Source organism: Exophiala aquamarina, assembly GCF_000709125.1.
Source record: "Exophiala aquamarina CBS 119918 chromosome Unknown aczIA-supercont1.4, whole genome shotgun sequence".
NCBI classification, from domain to species: Eukaryota; Fungi; Ascomycota; class Eurotiomycetes; order Chaetothyriales; family Herpotrichiellaceae; genus Exophiala; species Exophiala aquamarina.
This window is the reverse complement of record NW_013550584.1, coordinates 1,958,802-1,981,406: the sequence shown is the minus strand read 5'-3', so window position 1 is coordinate 1,981,406 and position 22,605 is coordinate 1,958,802. Positions and strand designations below refer to the sequence as shown.

Genomic DNA, 22,605 nt, shown 5'->3' with positions numbered 1-22,605 from the left:
ACGCGAAATAAGGTAGCTGACAGTCCCCTAATGTCTTTTCGCATGGAAGAAGGGAACGCAAAGAAGTCATGGGCTAAAAAAAGGTTTAAAGCTCCATTTTTCAACTCCAGTGTATCTGATGTGCGAATTTTGGGTGCGCAAGAAGTACAACAAAGCCAGGTTCATCCGACCGATCACTACTCCTGTGCGAACTGCTGCTCCTCACCACCGCCGGTTGCACCGTTCTCCTGGTCTTCGGCGGCCCGGGCGTCCTGAGCTGCGGCTTGTGCAGCCAGAGCCTTCGCACCGTAGTCTTGTGACATGGGTTGCACGACCTGTTGCTCTTCCTTGGGGTCGATGATGGTGACGGAGTCGGGGAGGGATTTCTGGGGTCCGGCTTTGCCTTCGGGGTCGCTACCGCGCATGATCTTGACTTTGATACCCAAAACACCCTGTCGGAGGAGGACGTGGCGTGTGGCACTGTCGATGAAGTCGTTGACAGGTTGACCGGAGTGGATCATGAAGCCGTCCTAGAAAATCGAAATGGTCAATATCCTGATCTCCTCGACTTGGGGACAATGTAGGGCTACTGCAGCGGCAGTTGATCTGTTCTTACAGTGAACTTCATGCTCTTTGCACGGGCGGCTCTGAGCTTTCCGCTGACCACGACCTCACAGCCCTTGGCACCACTCTCCATAATGAATCTTAGTACACCATAGCATGCTCTTCGAACGGCCAAGCCATTGAGGAGTTTGTAACGGAGGGACTCGCACTGGGCGACGGCAGAAAGACCACGGTTCTGAACCTTGGCGGCGTATAGGGAGACGCTGTTCTCGGGGAATTTGAATCGCTTCTGGATGAGGGAGGTGAGTTCGCGAATTCGTCGTCCCTGCTCGCCTAGGACTTCCTGGGTATGTGTGGCTCGGATGACTGTATGGAACTGGTCAGACTTTGTCTTTTTACTTTCTTCTTGCTTCCCAATTATGCATACTGATATCGGTGACGGTGGGAGTAACTCGGACTTCGACACCAGAGTAGCCTTCTTCGGCCAGCTCACGCTGGAAGAACTCGTTCAGTTCGGCATAGAAAACACCGTCGGCGACGAACTTGCGACGCTTGGAGATCGCTCCTTGTTGGGTCGTCATGATTGCGAGTGCTGTGTGGGTGGTGGTGGGAGGAAAGATTGACGATGCGAGCGCAGTTGGCGGTCTTCGAGACGTTGGAGGGGGACCTGAATTTCGATGATAATTTCTGGGTGCGGAGTTTCGTGCGTGCTTGAATCAAAATTTGCACGTGACTATATGCCAAGACTGTGGGATATCATCTCCGAGTCTCCGACACGGGCGTTGGATGGCTTGCTTTTCAGCTTCAGTCGTAACTATTCAGGGGAAATACCTTTGATTGTCGATCTGAACATTCACGGGATTCTGGTGGTCTCTTCAATATCCAAACTGAACACCTCTGAAATAAGCTAGAGTTATGGCCGGGCAATGCAGATGATCACGCGAGCGACATGTGCCCATTTCATGACTTGAGAACAGCAACACAATGTTCTTGGGCCTCTACACCAGCTGCCTACGGAAGTGTCGATATATGAAGGATGCTCCAAGTCAATCACTGTCCTATACTTTCAATTCGGGTTGCTTCGTTTCTCATACCACCTGAACATACTCAGTGAGCCATTCATTACACCTAAGGGTACCATCACAATTTGTACTTAGTGGCAAGCTGTGCAGGACACGGGCGGGCGGGGGCTCGAGTGATGGGCGGTCAAGTAGTTGGACTAACCTCTCTGGCACATCTTCCTTGACGAGGCTCATTGTCAACTCAGGCGAATATGTGGAAGCAAGGTCCAAGATGGGAGATCGACGGATCTGTGTGGACTGCTTGAATCAGGCTGAGGACCATTGTCTGGAGAGATCCGGGTCTGTTTTATCGCGATAGCAAGGCTGATGTGCTTGTGGATACAATAGCCTCGGGTCATGGACGCGGCTGTCTGCCTAAAGGATGACGAACACGATGTACTTGGGGGCCAGCTTGCCGCTGCTCTTGCACCACGTTTATTCACTGACATGTTGAACAAGAAATACCTTTCCAGAGTCACTGGCCCCAAGGGAACGATGGATAAATCCTCGGCCATTGCTGCCAGTTTGGTATCAAGTGAGGTCATATCAAGACTTCAACGTACGGTAACTCAGATGCGCAAGGCTATAAGAGCACTTGAATAATCTTCAATCATTCCCTTTGCCTCACCCGCGACGTCAGGTTTATTTCATTGTGGAGTGACTTGGCGAAGAGGATGGTCTGCTGAAAGCGAGTTGATCTAGCACTGCAGTTGCCGGTCCATTTTCATTTATTGATTTGCTCGCTGCTAGTGCTGTTTGGCTGTTGACGCTCTTTCCCATTTCTATAAGTACCCCTCTCCCCTTCTACCAAATCACCTTTTAATCAACACTCACTATCGTTGACCATTTCAAGGTTGGCTGCTTCCAGTCACCTTCTCTTCTTCTTTAGCTTCTCATATTCTCTGGTATCCATCCCTGCTCCAAGAGACCGTGGATAGCAAGTCCAGTCCAAGTGAAGCGTCTAGGTAAGTTGCCAATTGTCCACACAAACACTCACCTCTCTCAAGTCTCAGCCATTCCTTGCGCTATGCTGAATAGCCTTTCACCCTACTTACACTGCCTTCCTGGATCACATGCGACCTGAGTTGCTATCTCCTCACCTCATCTTCTGAGTCTCTTTCTGTGGTCATACTCCTAGACCTTTTCCTTGCCATTGCCTTTCCTCCCTCGAAACTGACTCGAACACGCAACACTACCACCCTTCCACCTCCGTGGTCCATTACTGCTCTCCAATCTGAACGCTTTTGACTTGAGTTAACGCTTCAATCGAGCTAGCATGGCCGACCTTTCTGTTTCCGGGTTGGCTGAAGCCTCGCCGGATCCCACCAACGGTACACTCTCTACCTTCCGCTCCGGACGAATGAATGAGGAAGCGCGCCAGGTTGCCCATCTGCAAGGTTGGGTCGAACCCAAGGCCTACAATTACGACAATGACCTGGTCTCTGAAAATCCTGCCACCAATGGCACAAACCATTGTGATGTCATAAATGAGGACGGTGACAATGCCAACAGTGGTGGTCAAGGTGACCAGTCAGGTCATTGCCATAAATGGGCTCATGACGCTGGTCGTTACGAATGGAAGGAAGAGTTCGGAGATGTTGGTCCACGAAGCGAGAAGTTGGAGGAAGAGCTGTTCAATGGAAAGTACATCAATCGGGCTGGTGAGAAATTCAAGAAGTAAGAATCTACGCCATGCAAAATCCAAGGTATCTGCTAACTCTCACAGCCTCACTACAGTAAAGGTCATTGTCGAATCCGAAGAACGCCCCAAGCCCATCAATAACGTGCGTATCCATCACTAATGCTCCTGCCTCGACATGCTAACACCAATCTATAGTTCACCCAAGCAGGAATTCATCCCATTCTTGTGGAGAACATCCAGCGCTGTGGCTACGAAACACCTACTCCGATCCAAGCATACACAATCCCTGCCGTTATCACTGGTCATGACATGATCGGAGTTGCCCAAACTGGTTCGTGCGCAATCAAGAGAGAAGACAGAGATGGCTTACATTATCACAGGCTCTGGAAAAACTGCAGCTTTCCTGATCCCTTGCATCTCAAAGCTCATGGGTAAAGTCAAGAAACTTGCTGCTCGTCGTCCCAATCTAGCTGTCGATTTCGATGTTGCCCGTGAGCGTGTTCGGGCAGAACCATTAATCCTCATCGTCGCACCCACCCGTGAGCTCTGCTGTCAAATCTTCGATGAGGCACGCCGTCTTTGCTACCGCTCAATGCTTCGTCCTTGTGTCGCTTACGGTGGAGGCCCTATGCGTGACCAGATTGCTCAACTCAATCTTGGCTGTGATCTTCTTGTTGCGACTCCTGGTCGCCTACTTGATTTCATGGGTCGTCCAGAGGTGCTCTCCTTGTCTCGTGTCCGGTAAGTTGATCTCCTGGGACTGCGCAATATTGGTCGAGCTGACGAGTTTCAAAGCTACACCATCATCGACGAGGCTGATGAGCTTCTTCATGACGATTGGGAGCAAGAGATGACGAAGATCATGTCTGGAGGAGGTAATGTGATGTTTATCAACCATAAAACACATGTCTAACTTTCCAGATGCAAACACCGACGGTGATCATCGCTACTTGTTATTTTCTGCAACCTTTCCCAAGCGCTTGAAGAAACTTGCTGCCAAGTTTCTCGCCAACGATCACGTCCATGTCAGCATCGGTCGTACTGGGTCGGTCCATTGCAATGTCAAGCAACAGGTAGGAACGTCGACTCCCTAACTGATGGGGCTATCTCACTAAGTCTTTGCAGATCATCTGGGCTGAGCCTAATGCTAAGCATCAAGCTCTCTATGACCTTCTCATCTCGATGCCTCCCTCACGCACTCTTGTCTTTGTTCGCTCCAAGAAGACTGCGGACTTCGTGGATGACTACTTGTTCAACTTGGGTCTGCCCTCCACTTCCATCCACTCCGACCGCCTTCAAATTGAGCGTGAGGACGCACTGTAAGTGGAACAAGCTATTTTGCTTGATGAAATTTACTCACTTTCCCTAGGCGCTCTTTCAAGACTGGTGATTCTCCGATCCTTGTCGCCACTGGAGTCTCTGCTCGTGGTTTGGATGTTAAGCATGTTATGCATGTGATCAACTTTGACCTGCCCTTATATGAACATGATGGCACAAATGAATTCGTTCATCGCATTGGTAAGGCTCCTGATAAGATATGTGTTGCAGCCACTGATAGTTGCAGGTCGTACTGCTCGAATTGGCAATGAAGGTCTGGCCACTTCTTTCTACAATGACAAGGACTCTGCTATGGGCCCTTTCATCACCAAGATCCTCATGGAGACCGGTCAGGCCGTTCCCGAATTCTTGGAACAGTACAAACCCAATGGTGACCTCGACTTTGATGAAGATGACCCTGATGTTGACGAAGACAATGAAGGTGCTGCCCTTCATGGCAATGATGATGCCTGGGGTGGTGGTGAGGATAACAATGCTGTTGGTGTCTCTGAGCCCGCTTGGGGCGCCAATAATTCCGCTCATCAGGAAGCCTGGGGTACCACCAACGAGGCTGCCACCGCAGCTTGGTAATTTCCCTTACGTCGGAGTTCAGGCGGGGAAGGAAATCAACACACCGTTCATTGTGAATTAGCAAAGCAAATTGGGGCAGCAGATTTTATGTCAATCGTCATTCCTATCAAGATATCTGAAACCGGATTGAGATGGATGGAGACGTGTTGACATAATACACACAAGTGAGCACACGTACCAAGGGACAAGATTGTCCGCCAGGTGGATCATGGAAGGATCTCGGCGGTCAAATTGAGACCGATACTGTCTTGCACCCCAATACCAAATACGGATGGCCCCAGAGCACCCTCAGTTTCGGACTCTGCTTAGATACCTAGGGAGCTGAACACGGGTCTACAGTTCTAAGCCACAAGTTGGATGTAACCCACCTCTAGGGCATCCAGCAATTCTTTCCCCCTCGTAGAAATTAGTGCTGTACGCGTAATATTTGACGGAATTAAGTGAATTATAGCTCATAGTATTGCTATAGAGTAGGCCTTTCTCATGGTCCCAACGAGACGCCCCTATCCGACTCCGTGGACGCGTGTATACCAACCTTTAGCTTCCCTCAGAGTGACCGAGGTGCATTTTATACGGGCTCCCAAAGACCTTCCGTAGTGCTACGGCGAGTCGAGCGCATGTTCCCGCAAGGTTGGTTTTGCTTCTCCCAAGCCGGAGCGCCATGCTCTACAACACTACATCATCATTTAGAATCAACCATTGGGGAAAAAAGGTAATCTCACATCATTCGATTTTCCAGCTTGCTCTCAATACGAGAGTGAGGTTCTTAGGTAGAGTTGATTGGAGACTGAGCAGAAAGCGGATGCACTGATTGTTGATGAACAAGACGTTTTTTGAATCAAGACATGCCTGGCTCTCTACAAAGCTTCTCCGTGGATCCTGTGCTAGCATCTACCTTACTGGGCTTGGAGTTGCCCTCTCCGAGATTTGTTGCAAAACATCCGGGACAGCAACCGGACGGACTTGATGTAGACGGTCTGCATCCATGTTTCAGACAACTTTGGCGTGGCGGTAGTGTTGTCGGTCTTGGTTCATCAGAGAGTGATACGCACGAGGTGAGAAAAATGAGCTCCTCTATGAATATGGAGGAGTCGAGGAAGGAATGATTCGCCATGCGTTGACGCTAATCGATTATAATCACGATGAACAGCTATCCCTCGCATTGAATGTGGTGGCATCTGCCCTACTGAGAAGACCAGATTCTTCACCGGTCAGACAACAAAATGCTCTTGAAGATGCAAAGTCACTATGTTCAAGTTCCTCCCCGGCGGCAGTGTACATTGTAGCACCGCATACGTGCCAGACTATTCCACTTCTGCATGCACTGCTTGCCAAGCGCCTGTCGAGTTCGGCCGCGGCCGTGGACTTGCTCAAGAAGGTGCAGTTGTTGCAGTTCTTCGATATGGCGGGATTAGTGGAGAGCATTGCAGAAGTCAACGAAAGCATTTATCAACTCTCTCAGGTGGACTTCCGAAGGGATCAAATGCCACCGAATAGTCTCAAAGTTCACCACGAGCCCCAATATGTGGTGCTGATAGAAGGTCTTGCATCAACGCTTTCGGCCACACAGCGACGAAGTGGGCTTGTGCAGGCAAATGCTCTTCTTGCCGGCCTGACTCGCAGCATCACGCAGCTCTCAAAGCTGCCTGGACGGCCATTGGTACTGATAAGCGTTCCAATAGATGTCCGAAACGGGCGTGAAACTGGTCAAACCGGGGAAACATACCACCAAAGAAAAGGGCAAGGCTTGCAACTCGAGTCGGCATTTTCCGGGCCCAATTGGGAAAGTTACACACTAGCCTGTGGAAGCATGATTCTTTCCCAAACCCTCGCAGGATCACTTGACCAATTGATCCATATTCACGATGCGTTAAGAAGGGCCACGTCCCGGCGTCCAGACACGAGACTCCCTATACAGTGTGTGATCGAGGTCATGAAGGATAGGGTTGGCAATCTGACTGGTGTGTGGGCTCCCTGGCAGAGCCAGATAAGTTGATAGAGCTCACTCGGTCCATGAGTATCTTCGAACCAAGTCGGTAGCCATGGTGGTCACCAGCAAGCGCAGTTACAGCCTGAGTGGCTGATGGTAAGCTCTTCGTGGCCTCTGGAAGCCTCAACGGAACCGATTCAAGGAAGAAGTTACTCGATGGAGATCCTAACCAATAATCAACCATATTCGCTGTATCTCTGCGCGTTCTGCCAGATACCTAGCTCTTCGTTGTGTCGATAGATCTTTCGAGATCTTGGATGTTTTCAACCACCACACCAACAAGAAATGCCTTGCTTACGGATTTACACGAGACATACCTGCATACATCTGGGACTGTGATGCTCCCGCTGCCAAAATGCAACTATACGATCCGAAATCATGACCTCCTGGGGCGGCGGGGAGTTTCAAGCCTTAGACAGTCCGATCGATACCTCTGAGCGACTATCCTAGGGGAGAATAATACGTATGGCAGTACTGCGGAGTGCTCAGTAGCGAATACTGTGGAGCATTTATCGCTTCCTTGCCTATTACTCCGTAGTGCGTATAGATCGAAAGTAATGCTGGCCACGTCCACCCAGAACAATCCCTAATCAGAAATAGCAGATGACATGGATACCCTCACGTCTCCCACAGCTACCTCGCAACCTCCTACGGGTGGAACAGCTGCTGGTCCAGTGTCACTTGATTCTACGCTACGAACGACTCCTATTCACCCCTCTCTACCTTCCATAAAGGTCCCAGCGACCGCGGTTGCAGGTTCAACTGAGCCGAACACGAATCCAATCACACTAAAGCCATTCACCGACGCAGAGCTCTCTAAGTACGGGTTTGAAAAACTGCGCGCACAAATTTCTACCCGAAATGCTGCAACCGAAGCAGGCAATGGCACAAACCTTGGTGGACGGACGGTTGACGAAGAGGAAGTCAAGAAGCTGAGAGAAGAGACAGCGGCGTTGCTGAAGCACAAACTCGAAGAGCGTGAAAGCAAGATTCGTGAGATAGAACGCGAGATAGAGGAGAAGGAAAAGATCCGTGAGGTCGAGAGGAAGGTGTTTCGGAAGAAGATGGGCAACGTCGCTGGAATCCCAGAAGGATGAAGACCGGTCGTCGTGGGACAAGAGTCAAAAGCTTATTGAACGCAGTCTGACCATTCACTATCCCTCTTGACAGCGGATTACGGAATGTGACAAGTGAGAAGCATCATGGGTCTACAGCAAAATGTCCAGCGAGAAAAGGCTTATGGTGGTTCGGAATACTGGTAATTCTCCTCCAACGACGACACCTCGATTGCTTCTATTGCGCGGGAAGCAATTCAGATAGCCTATCGGTGTCCTGTGGGCACCAGAAAGACTGGCCGAAGACCAGAAATTCGAGGATCGTCAGGACGACAGCGAGGGATAAGGGAATACCGTCAATTTTGCTGTCTACAGCTCAGTGATTGTGAACAGCGAGGCAAAGAACAAAGTTTGTTCGCACTGGGCATCTCTTCGGGGTGCGTACCAGGTTCACAACGGGACTGATAGGATCGATGATGCATATAGGGATCAACAGGGAGAGGAAGCTGTTGTGATGTCGTTAGCTAGCATGGAGACGAGACCACACGTCACACCCAACTCAAGCAGTTGGATTTACACCATCCGAAGACAATCTACTCAACACAAGAATGAGCACTCCGGATCGCTGTGTCACACCGATGTGTGAGTTGTCTCGATCATCTGCAATTTGTACATGGATATGTAGGTTTCTTCAGGGAGGCCGTGTTCCCAACAGGTACACTATATCCAGATTCAGTGAAAGCTACAACATAGATATTCAGCATGACAGGCAGCTCTGTGCTTTAGCTCCCTGGTGACGGAGCACGATTTGTTCTCTCCGATGCGCTGAGAATATGGCCCTTCTTGCGCCTCCTCTTCTTCTCTTTCCTGTCTCCGCCTCGCCTCGCCTCTTCTCCGTGAGTAAAAAGCACAAAAACAATCAACAGCCAGGATTCCCAAATGGTCACCCACTTCAGTACTAGCTGACCGGCATGTGGCTTAAGTACGGCTGAGCGAACGGGAAGCCCTGTTCTCCACATCCTATGGTCGATTGTGAAAGAAAAAGCTGGGGGTCTGGACTATGTTTGGATGATTATCCAACGAAAGGAAGGAGGAATGGGCAATGGTAGCGAAAAGGTTTGAATTTAGTCGAATGTTTCGCATGCAGAAGCTGGGGTGGGATATTGTACGAGTAATAATGCCTCAAGGCAACGCAGTGTTGGAAGCTACCGTAACAATCCCATTCATTCATTCATACATTCCTATGGTTTATGCCTTTTGGTTTTCTCTCCATTCTGCATTCTTCTTCATGCCGTAGTCAAACATGATACCCGCAAGTAGTAAGTGATATCCACTCTCATTCCTTAACACCCTGTGGAGCTACTGCATCATAGCACTCCCAAGCACTCTCTCTCTCGATGACCCTATCATAATCCGTCCGGCTGATGGGTTTGTTGGATGATTTATTTCTGTTCAGATCACGACAAAGGTTAGTCCATCATGTTCCAAAAATGTTGGTGGAACTGTTCTTGGTGTAAGGTGAGAAACACGTACCCCGCAGGAAGCGCATGTGCAGCCGGAGCCGCAGTTGCAGGTGGAAGGACCGGAGCATTGGCAGGGACCCATTTTTGTTGGATTGGTGGTTTCTTTGATTTGGAAAGAGGAGATTTTGGAGATGTTGGAAGGTTTTGAAACTGGGGCGCTTGTGATTGATGTTTGAATTGCTTGGATGGGTTTTTGAGAAAAGAAGGATGAGGTTGTGGTCGAATATATACCCTCTGTGCATGTCAAGGGACGTCCAGGGCCCCCACAGCCGAGCCAACCCCTCTGCGTGCTTTGTGCGTAGTGGCGGCCAATCCAGGGTCTCGCCCAGGTACACAGCCAATCATGAACAGGCGAGCTAGGCCTTGTCCGTCGCAACGCACAAACCTCGCAAACCCACTCCCACTCGATCCTTCACCAACTGACCCAGGTGCCAGTCAGACTGCATCCTAGAACGCACAAGTCCCTCAAGGGACCCCGCAATTGGGATGGAATGGGGCAATAGTTGTTTCCTTCTTCTTCTTCTTCTTCTCCTCTCCCTCGTTCTTTCAAATTCCCTGTGTCAGGTCTTGTTGGGTGCAATGGCAAACTCCGTCTCGGTTGTCACTTGCCCCGCGTTGAAAAGCGGCAAGCACTTCTTGGAGAACTTGAAGAGAAGGGAAAGAGCACCAACGACTCGCTACACGTGACAGATGTGCAGAGCACAAGGCCAGGGCGTACGTCATCGCTGTCATTCCAACCTAGCACAGGCCACGCTTGGAGAAACTTGTGCCCTGGCCCTCCCAACGTCGCTGACAGTGCGAAGTTTCGAGAACGGCCTTGATTTCAAAGACGCTTCTTTCAGTTCGCCCCATCAGAGCAGGTGTAGTACTCGCCCCTTGTCCTTGCCCGCCAACCATCGTCCGCTCGCCATAACCGGATCAACATAAGCATGGCCGACTAACTCGTAGATGTCCTCTTTGTGAAGCTCAGATAGCTCAGTTGACTTTCGAAGGATGGCGGGTAGCGTACATCCTTCCACATGCCAGATCGAATCACCAACCTTGGCGTTTCGATGTGCCCACCCCAACAGGGTACCGTCACTGATACACATGAGGCAAAGACCCTCTTGAAGTACCGATGCAATCGATTCCAAGACCGGGAGGAATGACATCCCCCGTCGGCGGCTGCTTGTTTCACCCGATGACGAGTATTCTTTCCATGCTGCGGGAATGCGCGTTTCGTCCAGTAGTCCAGATGATCGGACCCTCATGTCCGCTCGTTCAGCAACACCGTGAGACATCGGTTCCAGTTTCAATCCGAAGCTGGCAAAGAACTGGCGGTGCTCGTCCAGCCATTTCCATACACTCCAATGTCCGCTGAGTTGGTAGTACTCTTTTGGCAAGGCGTACAGCAGGTGGAAGAAGTCCATGCCGTTTAGGTGACCGAAAGTCTGGTTGTGAGATATCAAAAGCAGACGACGAAATGCCTTGGCCATGATATCTGATGGACTTCTCTCACCTGTGAAAGAATTCTGAGCACCCTCGTCATCACCCACGTTCCCGTTGCGGACGCCGTCGTGTAGAATTCCGCCGACAACTGTGATGTACCCTTCACGTACTCCTCTCAAAGTCAGTTTCTTTCCGTTTAATTCGAACGAGTCAGGAATCTCTTCATTCAAGCGTGCAGAAGCCGCAAATGCTCGTCTCCTTTCCCAACCGAGGTTAGCATCCTTCCCGCAGATATAAGGGACTAAGTTTCTATCAAACGGATCGACCTTGAAGTGGAAGTAGTCGGGACACCACGACGGCAGAGTCTCCTGGCCGGCAAGTGTGCTTCTCAGAAAGATGATATCCACCGAGGCGTACCAGTTGATGTAGTTAGCCGTCATTTCCAGGCAAAGGTCGTGTTCTGATACATCTTCCCCATAGTTAGGTTCCTGCACGAAATCAGCCCAGTCAGACGCCAGGCCCAGTAGACCGTAGACCTTGTCCCTGAGAACGCTGGTCTCCGAGGCACTCGTGAGTTCTAAGATCTCCATTAGCCGCGGCTTCTGCTGTGCTCTGCAAGCCGCCCGCACGGATAAGACCTGCTGCGCAAGCGGAGGCTTTCCAGCGCTCCCCTCTTCGATTTCCTGACCGTGGTCACGCACAAGAAGTTCCACGGGCCGCAGCTCGAACGAATACGGGCCCCAGAAGATTCGCGTTCGCCTCGCCGCCGCTATCTCCTGGATGATCCATACGCGACTCCAATATGGCTGTTTGAGCATCCTCTCCAATCCAGCCAAGGCTAAATCGTTAGGCTCTGCATGCCCCCTGTTCTTGATACTGCCCGCTGGATCTTTCGTATGCTCCACGAGATTGTGCAAGTACTTGACTTCATCCTCAATCAGCCCGCTAATTTCGTACTGTCCGAGCCACACGACGACCTCTCTGGCAATACGGTAGATGGCAAACATCCTCGTAACCTCTTTAGATTTCTCAATCGCGTTCCCCTGGTCGATCGAGATGGCGTCCACCCATATCACCGAGATCCCATTCTGTAGCATCCGCCGAAGTGCAGCTGCTAGGTTTGGTGTCACTGGGAACTCCTGCCCGTTTACCTCCGTTATCGCCAGTGCATCTTTCCGGTTCATTCCCCAGGAGTATGAGAGTGCCGTATATTGGGGCCGTTGGCTCAACTTGGCATGGAAGAGCTCGAAACGCAGTGTCTCATTTCCAGCCGCTGGTTCGGTGAGAAATCGCAGAAGACGGATCTGCCCTTCCTCTAGCGGGTCATATAGAAAATTAGAAGACGACGTCGCCATCGTCATCTTCACCGTCTCACCCGCCCAACCCAAAGGCCACCCGCATCAGGGTTACCTGATTAGGGTTTCGAAATCTATGGTTTTCGTGCTATGCCTGTTTCCTCATGGCGAATGGGTTAGCTTAGATTTGGAGTATCGGTCTATACTGATACATATACATGATAAGGCTACCTGCTGGTACATCTCCGTCTCCTCTTGTGGTGGCAGCGCCAAGTTATTCGCCAAGGGGTGAGGCAATTCAAGGACTTGGCATTCGTACGCCACCAGAATGCAAGCTAGGAGCTGCTCTCCTATTGACACGAAAGTGCGAGGGTCAGCACAGCGAGGCCGAGCTGTAAGTCCATTGCCTGGAGACCTCTGTGGGTGAAATTTAATGGAGACAAATGCGTTAACAATTTGACCTTGCATGGTTCGCACCGCCACAGGTTGTGCTGGCAAGGATATTTGGCGTACGACACCATGGAAGCCAAGCGAGACTGCCCAGACGCTCAGCCTTTCTTGACTTGGAGCCCGCCGTGATCAAGACGTCAGTACATCTTTAAAAGGTGTCGCAACCCTCTCACAGCCCAGTCTTGGAGTTGAAGTTTCTCGAAGAGTCCACACAGATAACGCATATTAAGAATCATGAACGCACAGAAAGTAGACTACGAGGCCCTCCCGCCTTACGCAGAGTCTGTGCCTCCAGGGCTATCTTTCACCACAGACTTCGGACACTATGGACCGATGACTGTATATATGAAGGGAAATTACCGCTCCCCGGATTTTGATGTCGCAACCATGGACAAGATACCCCTTTTCCATCTCGAAACCGATTCGACTTTGATCTACCATGTCACGCATATCAGGGATTTGAGACCAAACGGACCCAGGGGAATCGCCCACACAATCAAGAGAAAAACCGACGGCGACCGTTGGAAATACTCGGCGGTCTCACCAGAGAAGGATGGCGTTCGGTATCTCGAGATCGAGACCACATCGAAGATTCTAACCGATGCCTCCACGAGGCTTGTTTTCCGAAGCACCGTTGACGGCGAGCTCGACGCCATCTACTTGAAGACAGAGGTCCAGAAGAATCGCAGAACGGCAATAGTGGAGTACCAAGGAAGGAAGATCGGAGAAATTCTACAGCTCGGCAGCGACGAACGGCCCAACTTCAGTCTGGTCATCGACATCCCAAGAGTCGATCCACTCCTCTTCGCCTGTCTTGCCTATGTTTTGGATGACCGCTTGATGACTTCCAGGAGACGGCTGAGACGGCCTTTGGGTGCAGGATTTACCGGTGTTGGAAAAGGCCCAGGCGCTGGTCTGGCTGGAGCCTACGCAATTGGCGGAATGGGCTGAATCCTCTCTTGGAAGAAGCTGTTGCGTCACTTCATCTCTTCAAGTTTCTGAATCCGAAGACGGCAAAACCCTGTCAGCAAGACAAGGATGATCGAGCTCCATCAGTTTCCTGGGGCAGAACTGCGGGCATCGCTGACCACTTTTGAGCGCAAATGTGGCTGAGAGACTAGCAAACAGCGCCGACTCTTTCCTCAGGGGGACAACTATATACGAAACTTCCTCTCATCTGAAGATCAAACTCAGTCCGAGCTTGCTGTGCAGGTGGCACCACCAGCCCATGCATGGGATCAGTCTGAACACTTTCGCTACTCAACATCACGGGTGATCTCGAGAAAAAGTCGGCCACTCCCAGCAACAACGATTACTATGTCCCGGCCTTTCTACGCAACTACCTCTAGAGAGTAAAGGTAAAATAGCGGAGACAATAACCAATTTCAACGACATCAGAATCCATTCGCTGAAGACGCTATCTCAGCCACCGGGCACTACATTAGCATTGATCGTTGCCCTCAAAGAACATTTTTAAGTCGAACTTCAAGTGACGAAGGCACTAGAAATATTCAAATCGACAAATGATTGTTCCAAGACTGTCAGATTCTAATTATGTTGTAATTTTATATCGAGTACATTTATTTATTGCAGTGATAACTGCTTGAATGTGATTAGCCCCACGCACATCGCTCTGAAATGTCTTCCGGGTATCAAAAGTCGTAGCGAACGGAAATATGGACGGCCCAAATATTTGTCGTGTAAACTGTATCGACCTCCGTGGTCGAAATTATGCACATCGCCTACTTTCTCCGCTCCTTCAATTACTATACTCTCCCCTCATATTTCATTAGGTCACGTGATCAGGCTCCCTAGGGAGCTGAATCGGTGCTCTGCTCAGCAGCAGCACTGGTGTATTGTCGAAGGGGCTGGCGATCCTGAGGAGCACTAGGCACGGTGCTCGAGCTCCTTCTCAGCTTCGGTGCTCTCGCTGTCTCGGGGGACATCAGCGGCCGTAGCGGGTGCGGGCGTGATCTCACCGGCTTCGGCTGCATCGACGGTGCCGGCCTCTCTCCTGATCTTCGCAATTTCTTCTGCCGAGGGTGGGATCCACTTGGAGCTCTTCCACGGCTGGACACCCGTGATGTACATGGTGTCGATCTCCTCGAGTGTGCGGCCTTGACCTTCTATGACGAAGAAGTAAATCAACAGCACACCGACCAGGTTGCAACCGGCGAACACGTAGCCGTACAGGAAGTCGATGTCGCCGGTAATGAACGGTGTAAAGAAGGCGATCAGGAAGTTCCACCCCCAGTTGCTTGCCGTGCTGAGTGCTAAGCCTTTCCCGCGGTAGCGACTTGGATATAACTCAGCGCAGATGGTCCAAACCTGGAACGACATGTTAGTGTTTCGCTCTTGTTGCAGAGAACGGCTGGTAGAGCCGGTGGAGGTTTGCACATACCATTGGTCCCCACGTAGTAGCAAAGCCTGTTAAGAGATGAACATTAGAATCATCCTCAAACCTATGCAAATGTGAAAGCGTCTACGAGGAGCTTGGGCGCAGATTGTGAACAACAAGGGTGTGGGGCGGAATAACTCACCAAAAATGAAGAACGATGCGATTACGATCATAGCTGTGCCAGTAGACTCGGTGGCTTGAGGATCGTCACGGTTGAGGGAGAAGTGTCCGACATTGGCAAAAATGAAGAACATGGCGGACATCCACAGGCCTCCAACCATCAGTGATTTGCGACGACCATAATGCTCGACAATGTACAGGCCATAGAATGTGGAGCCGAAGTTGATGCCGTTCAAGATCATCTGGGTGACATAGGAGTTGTTGATCCCAGTAGCCTATACGCAATAACCGTTAAAATTTCGATTCCGTGAGACGAGAACGCTTGCTTACCTGGAAGATTGTAGTGCCATAATAAAAAAAGTAATTTGCACCTAAAGCTGGTTAGAGAAAAGTTTTTGGGAATATTTGTCGATCTTCGCACCTGTAAGCTGCTGAAACATCTGTAGGAGCATCCCCAAAGCGATGCGCTGGCCCATTTTTGGGGCGGAGAACATATGAACCCATTCTCGGACAAATCCTTCTTGAGCAGCTTCGGCACGTAGTTTTGCTTCGATCTCTTCCAGCTCCAGGTGGACGCTATAGTGGTTCGGTGGTGCTCCGTAAACCTTCAGCATGGTTTCCTTGGCTCTCTCTGTCTGGCCTTTGCGGAAGTCGAAGCGAGGAGTTTCGGGGAACAACAGCACGCCAGCACCTAAGATGAGTGGCCAGATGAACCCGACGCCTAGTGGGATTCTCCAGGACCCAGAATTGCCGCGTTGGTGTTCGTACGTTCCAAAATTAATGCAAGATGCGAAGAAAATACCAAAGGTGATCTTGTGTGTATTGTCAGTGTCTCATCTCCATGCACAAAGGGATCAGCGCTTACGAAGAGCTGATAAGTGGAGATCAGGGCACCACGAATATGACGAGGAGCCGTCTCAGCTAGTTGTTGTTAGAATATATGCTTCGCAACTGTTAGATGAGCTTGCTTACCCATGTACATCGGCACAAGCAAAGACAGCGAGCCCACGCCGAGACCAGCCACAAAACGACCCATCATCATCTGGTACCAGTGGTGATCAGACGAAATCATGACTATATTGCCCACGCAAAAGATTCCACACCAAAAGGTCACGCTAGGCTTTCGACCGATGATATCTGCAATGGGGCCGGCGATCAGGGCACCGAATAGTGTACCAACCGAGAGCTACGTCTGTTAGTACGTGGGCTCGCGATGAGAGATCTCGGCACTTACCAAAGCGACAATCAGACCGGCCCGGACATTGCTAAAGTAGAAGGTACCGTCGGAATGGCGCTGACCAAAACGCTCTAGAAAGTCTGGCATTTCGAGGAAACCCGAAATTTGACCTGTGTCATAACCGAAGATAAACCCACCCATCGAGATAAGAATGCCCATCCAGAACGATGGCCATGTTATCCGGCGCAGAGGAGAATAGTCCAGGTCCGCCAGTGACTTTCTCGCATCCGTAGAGTGTTCAGAACGAGGGTTATACTTGTCATATTGAACCCATGTGGTCAAGCCAAGCGACTCGCGAGTCAGCTTTGGCCTCGAGAATTTGGGAGTCTTCAAATAACCCATCTTCGAGTTATTTTGGTGTTCGTAGTCTGATCGACGTGAAGCCTTTGAGAGATTCGCCTGGGACCCGTTTGGTTCTTATACACGGGCATTTCCTCCACATGACGAAAATCATTACACGGCACGTGGACCTGCAAGGGGTCGTTCAGGTTACCTCGAACAGCGGAGAGGCGCGGATGCGACAACGTGAAGTATGGGGATTCTGCATCAGATGTCCAATAAGATGGCAAAATGAGTGATTTCTCCAGTTGTTGTGTAAGCAGGATTCTAGTATTCAATCGAGTGACGTCAAAGCAAGGCTCGCTTGCCACATACTTTGTGTTTTCTTCTTCCTCGATCTCATATTATCGTCCCGAGCTCGAAGAAATGCACGGCAAACACATGGTATAATGAATGCCGTGAAGGCTTGCACACCAACAAGCAATCGACAAGCAAGTCTTATCCATGGGCCCACGGAATATTGACCCATCGCTGTACACTGCCAACCGGCTTTGGCTTTGAGAGACATTCCAAGTACGAGCCCAGGTAGTCTTGTGGGGCAAAAATCATGGCAACTTTTGGTCACGGACCTACCGGAAGGGCGCGGACTATTCCAACACTGTCGACATTTGCTTGTCAGCATCAACGTAAATCACTTGACCTATGACGACGTGCTCGTGCAAAAAGGGAAATGAGATCGAACATTCTGTTCACTCATGCGTCGCCATTTGAATTTCTCTCCCCACGGGGAACTGTTACCATAAGTTGAAATTTTGTCACAAGAGCTTATGCCACAGTTGGTAATCGCCCGCAGCTCGCACTACACAGTTTGGGAAATTGTTGCCCAAGCTGTTCAACTGACTGGCGGGCACAGCTCGACCCATTGGGGAGTTCCTGGTGACTACTGGTGGTAGGCAAGGCTGAAGTTGGCGATGACGCATGTGAGGCGTGGGAGGGTGGCATGAATAGTATGGATGAGTAAAGCTTGCTTTCGTGCTTAAAGAAAAGTCTCGCCATTCACAACTCGTAATTACATCCACTCTCCTCGTGCTTGCGAAGTCGGATGTCGGCAAAGTTGCGCTCCAAGCCTCTAACAACCGGCCGGCCCTGGGCGTGAAGGCCTTGGCAATGATTTCACTCGGCTCACCCGATATCGTATGAGCCGAGTTCCAACTGTTGACAGCGAGACCATGTATTGGGCAATTCGCAAAACCACCACGCTATCCCACTCCCACCACCTCGGTATATCGGTACCCGTCATAATCGCTGACTGCCGATCACAACAGAGATCACGCATTGCACAACACGGATATGCCCTCAGTACCTCTGAATACCGAGCAAACAGCATCTATGGGTCCCTCTCACCACGATCACGCGATGATTCTCTGAGAGGGCCTGAGCGCTTCCGAAGTTCCAGGGCTGGCCCTTGACATCTAACGGGAGTCGATCAAAGTTGGCAGCCTGGGCCCTGCTGGCCGCTCCCTGATACTGTCACAAGGAAAATCGCCCCATCGAACTCTGAAAGCCGCCTATTGAACTAGCCAACAACGTGACATCTTGTGACTGCGACATCTACTGTCGCCGCATCTGGTCATAGGAAGCTTCTTTCCACCTAGGTAGCTATCAACACCGTGTTGCACGTTAAAGCCCCACTCCGTACCAATATGCCTGTCAAAGAGTGCAGGAGTACCCAACCCCGGCACACTCCCAGTGCGAGAACGCCCACATTTTTCCCTGTCACCCCTGGAATCTTACTCATGGTCTAGCCCAAGGTTCGCATTTCGTGAAAAAGAAAAACTAGAGGATTTGCTACTGCAGGTACTTCGACCTGGCATTTGGCATTGGAACTGCCGGCATACGGACAAGCCGCAGGAACTCCCCTCTGGAATGCTGCGAATTGTTGGGAAATGCTAGGTTCCTTCTAGAGAGCGCCGTGTCGCACATTCGGAGGACGATCGTACCGAGCATCCCTGGTGAATTAACACATATGCTCGTCCAGAAAATCCTGGGGCTTTGATGCCGCAAGTATGAGATCGATTTGAGAGATCCGTTATGCGACTGAATAGCCTGTTCCAGGGTGGCATTTTGGAATTATGGTCAGGCTGTTGCTTTGGGTTACCTGATGACTATCAATGAAATACAATTGACCAGCCACCTTCCTCCAGAAAGGGTCATCTCAGCTAGGACGCCCATTCTGTCTGAAATGCTGGGAAACGGTCGCTCCGCTCTCTCGCGTCAGTTTCAGAATTTGCCTCGATGGCATGTTGAATCGCTGTGAAGGCCGTCGAATTGCGCTTTTGAGTTTGCAACCAAGGCCACCTAATACACTTTGTTTTGTGACAACCATCCCAGGGTATCCTCTAACCTATCTAGTGCGAATTTATCTTCTCAGAAGATCGCTGAACGACGAAAAGAGATAATGAATGCTTCCTCCTTGGTTGAGGCGAATGTGGGACCATTTTCTCCCCCGGTGGTGCCTGTTGTGAGAGGTACAAAGTTCACGGATGTTTCTTTTTGTCCCGACATAGTAATATACAATGCTGCCCAAGAAAACCATTATGGATCCCGTTCTTGGTAGTGGCAGACATTTGAGAAATAATCTCGTCCCTGTACCAAAAAACTGGCCAAGGTGTACCCAAAGGAGCCTGCCTCGAGGACTAGGCGTCTTGGTAGCTGATACTCCACTCCTTTGTTGTCTTGATGATCATGGCTTTACTTCCATCACTGCCATGACTTAAAGCACCATCAGAACCAAGGCTATCACTCCTGTTTCTCCCCGTTCTCGAGCTATCCTTCATAGCGGCAGGCCCACCTCTGACACTGTGTATGATTCGATTGCTCGTCAGTGCTCGTCCAATATCGTCTCTGCCGCCTGCTGCCACGTTGTTTGTTCCATGGCTGGGCAAATCTAGACTTTCACCTCGGATCTCGCTTTGCATGTGCTGGCTTCGCACTTGAGAATTGACTTTGCTCTGGCCCGTCTGGCCCATCAAGTAGCTGTCGTTTCCGTAACCAAACCGTGCATCACCTTCTGTCATGACTCCGGACAGATAGCCTGCCTGAATTGATTCCATGAACGGCCTCAAATGCGGTACACAGGACGAGAAGACGGCAAAGAACAGTTCGAGAATTGTCGCAATCGTCGGCAGCCAGCTGTCAAACGTGATGTCTCCATCCCGGTTGAAGAATTTTTCAAGCTGTGTCAAGCGCCAGACCGTGCACCCCACTCCCAACAGACGGAAAGAGAACGCGAAACAGACAGCAGTTTTCTTGTTCACAGACAGCTGAAGGTTGTATACTAGGTACACAGGTAGCATCATAAGTGCAGCGTCTGTGATGATGTTGATTACTCCAAACGAAGTCCAGAATCGCGTCTGCTGAAAGCAGGTCCCCGTGGTGATCAGATAGGGGTGGGGAAGCGAGCATTGAAATGCGCTGCTGAATATAGAAGAGATAGCCCAGGCGACAAGGACTCCCCCAATGACCAACATAGGGGCACGGTAGCTTTTGTTCGGAGCAAGGGCGAGAAGCAGAGACAGCGTCGATAGCTTGGCCAAGCAAATACCGAGCACGTAAAGAATGTTCCACACATATCCTGCTTTTTGGAAGTTGTCGTAATCGTCGTTCCTGGCGGTCGACAGTTCCGATCCAAGACCATGGCTAACTTGATTATTGACCGCGATAGTAAATCCAATCGAGAGCAACTTGCAAGAGAGAAATCAGCACGACTGGAGTAGCGAATGGCGAACAAAATGCAGAATTTGTCCATACCAGAGCGGCAATGACAACAGAGTCATTCCAAGTGAGTCTTCGCAAGACCAGAAGTTTGCTGACAAGAACCGTAGTCACCGCCAGACACATCGTTGTTAAACACACCCACGAGACGAGATTGACCACTGGACCCTTTTTGTCTGATGCAATGAGGGGCACGCGGGCAATCAGAGCTTGTAGGAGGCCCATCTTGAGCGACAAGACGATGACTGTAAGCTCTATGAACAGATGTCTAGAGACGTGTATTCATGTATAGCAATGGAGTGAAAATTTGGCACTAGAGCTATCATTCTGGCTGTCGCGCCGCTTACGATGAACAAGTACGAGCGAAAGTGACGAAGGCAGTCTCTCTGAGAATTAGCACGATCAAAGCTAGATCCAAAACACTATGCAGCTGGAGGAGGTGATAAGTGGTATGTAGTTGAAAATTTTCAGTATGGCCTGCTTCAAGAAAGGGAAACAGGGTCATGAATCATGATCCCAGTTGGTCTGCATTCACTACCGACCGTGCCCTGGTTTCCAGCTACCAATCGAGGCTTCCCAAGGGTTGTTGGCAGACATGTTGGAAGTTGTGAGGAGCGAAGCCTGCAAAGCAGAATTCCGCTTGCCACTCAGAGCACGGCGACGGATAGGCAAGCCTAAAGATCTAGACGTGCGTGACGCATATAGTGTCATGCCAATCAATCCCGGGCAGCGGTGGTAGTAGAAGTAAAGTTGAGAAAGCTGGGGGGAACGCGGACATCCGAGCGGCTCGCAGGGGTATTACGGCCCGGAGCCAAAACGGGGCCCAGCCATGAGGCCCACTGGGCTGCTAGCTAAAGCCTAAGACGATCCAGTTCTTAGCAGATCATCCACCTCAAAGAAAGCCAGGACTTAGCTTGTATACTTGCCCTCGGAGTCTGCGAGGATATCAAGCATGTCCGTCGTGAGGAGCAGCTGCTTTGGAGGCAATCAAGAGAGTCGTTTGAGACGGACATATCTAAAGAGTCACCACCAGAATGGAAAGCAGGTTCGTCCACATTCCGGAGTAAAATATCTGCCCGGAATTTTCGAGGTCCTCGCGTGTCCTGCGACTGAGCAGGAGGAGCTTCCTGATTCCTGGGCCGATCCGATGCCACTGCAAAAGTGCTCATCTCGGCTAGCACCTCCCTTGCGTTTGGACCATTTTCAGAGACATTGGCACCCACACTGCTTTAGTGTTGCAGGTGCGCAGAAGGCTTCAAGGCCGTCGTCACGCCCTCAGGCCACATGAAACTAGGTTTCAAGAGCGAGTGCCGATAGCCAGTTCGTTGCTTAAATCATGGAGAGTGGAACCGAGATAAGCATCCGCCGAACATACTGGGCTTCAACGATCAGGGATCAGGTTGATCGATGATGACCTGCCCGTTTTGGATGCTCCAGGGCCTTGCGACATTCGTTAGTATTGAAATGGGCATGGGACATACGCACTACGACAAATAAGGTCCGGGAGGCGCTCACCAATGGGCTTATCTTAAGCAAGCATAGCAAGTGCCGGGGCTTGTTTTGTCGATCGCTGAGCTTGCTTCTTCTCAACCGTTTGCTCCACTACTTACGTGCCTGTGCCTGGGCTAGGCAGGAACATACTTCGCCCCAGCGCCAGTGGCATGCAGTTTGAGGGAGAGCATGCATGGAGACAGTTCATTCTTCCTGGCTGTGGCGGAGCTTTCGAATACCTGCTGTCCCGGAATCTCATATCGTGTTGGAGAGCATATCGAAGCAACGTACCCTGGACCTCGCGCAGAGTGCCGAGTACCAAGCAAGGTGGAAACCGCGTCCGGCGTAGCATGTGGGATTGGGTGATTGGAAACTGGGCGTGTTTGGGACCAGGAGCTCCACAGCGGCAAT

At 50.6% G+C, this 22,605-nt stretch overlaps 7 protein-coding genes across 7 annotated transcripts; 3 read left to right on the top strand and 4 right to left on the bottom strand.

Annotated features, from left to right (window-relative positions):
- Nucleotides 1-176: 176 nt before the first annotated feature.
- On the bottom strand, nucleotides 177-1,124 carry A1O9_05822 (40S ribosomal protein S3; the record flags this gene model as incomplete). The annotated part of the gene is made up of 3 exons (XM_013405036.1): nucleotides 177-509; nucleotides 596-909; nucleotides 971-1,124. The coding sequence occupies 3 exons, from the start codon at nucleotides 1,122-1,124 to the stop codon at nucleotides 177-179; spliced, it is 801 nt and encodes a 266-aa protein (XP_013260490.1).
- Nucleotides 1,125-2,964: 1,840 nt separating this feature from the next.
- On the top strand, nucleotides 2,965-5,154 carry A1O9_05821 (uncharacterized protein; the record flags this gene model as incomplete). The annotated part of the gene is made up of 9 exons (XM_013405035.1): nucleotides 2,965-3,281; nucleotides 3,331-3,388; nucleotides 3,442-3,577; nucleotides 3,627-3,987; nucleotides 4,042-4,121; nucleotides 4,168-4,319; nucleotides 4,372-4,565; nucleotides 4,616-4,764; nucleotides 4,811-5,154. 9 exons carry the CDS (start codon nucleotides 2,965-2,967, stop codon nucleotides 5,152-5,154), a joined length of 1,791 nt encoding a protein of 596 aa, XP_013260489.1.
- Nucleotides 5,155-6,418: 1,264 nt separating this feature from the next.
- A1O9_05820 (uncharacterized protein) lies at nucleotides 6,419-7,135 on the top strand (the record flags this gene model as incomplete). The annotated part of the gene is made up of 1 exon (XM_013405034.1): nucleotides 6,419-7,135. A coding segment is annotated over one exon (717 nt), but the record flags the coding sequence as incomplete, so codon positions are not given.
- Nucleotides 7,136-7,752: 617 nt separating this feature from the next.
- On the top strand, nucleotides 7,753-8,241 carry A1O9_05819 (uncharacterized protein; the record flags this gene model as incomplete). Its single annotated transcript, XM_013405033.1, has 1 exon — nucleotides 7,753-8,241. The coding sequence occupies one exon, from the start codon at nucleotides 7,753-7,755 to the stop codon at nucleotides 8,239-8,241; it is 489 nt and encodes a 162-aa protein (XP_013260487.1).
- Nucleotides 8,242-10,573: 2,332 nt separating this feature from the next.
- A1O9_05817 (uncharacterized protein) lies at nucleotides 10,574-12,505 on the bottom strand (the record flags this gene model as incomplete). Its single annotated transcript, XM_013405032.1, has 1 exon — nucleotides 10,574-12,505. One exon carries the CDS (start codon nucleotides 12,503-12,505, stop codon nucleotides 10,574-10,576), a length of 1,932 nt encoding a protein of 643 aa, XP_013260486.1.
- Nucleotides 12,506-14,782: 2,277 nt separating this feature from the next.
- On the bottom strand, nucleotides 14,783-16,992 carry A1O9_05816 (MFS transporter, SP family, sugar:H+ symporter; the record flags this gene model as incomplete). Its single annotated transcript, XM_013405031.1, has 8 exons — nucleotides 14,783-15,223; nucleotides 15,297-15,322; nucleotides 15,436-15,688; nucleotides 15,744-15,784; nucleotides 15,835-16,225; nucleotides 16,279-16,334; nucleotides 16,386-16,599; nucleotides 16,648-16,992. 8 exons carry the CDS (start codon nucleotides 16,990-16,992, stop codon nucleotides 14,783-14,785), a joined length of 1,767 nt encoding a protein of 588 aa, XP_013260485.1.
- Nucleotides 16,993-19,625: 2,633 nt separating this feature from the next.
- On the bottom strand, nucleotides 19,626-20,928 carry A1O9_05815 (uncharacterized protein; the record flags this gene model as incomplete). The annotated part of the gene is made up of 2 exons (XM_013405030.1): nucleotides 19,626-20,672; nucleotides 20,740-20,928. The coding sequence occupies 2 exons, from the start codon at nucleotides 20,926-20,928 to the stop codon at nucleotides 19,626-19,628; spliced, it is 1,236 nt and encodes a 411-aa protein (XP_013260484.1).
- Between the last annotated feature and the right edge of the window lie 1,677 nt (nucleotides 20,929-22,605).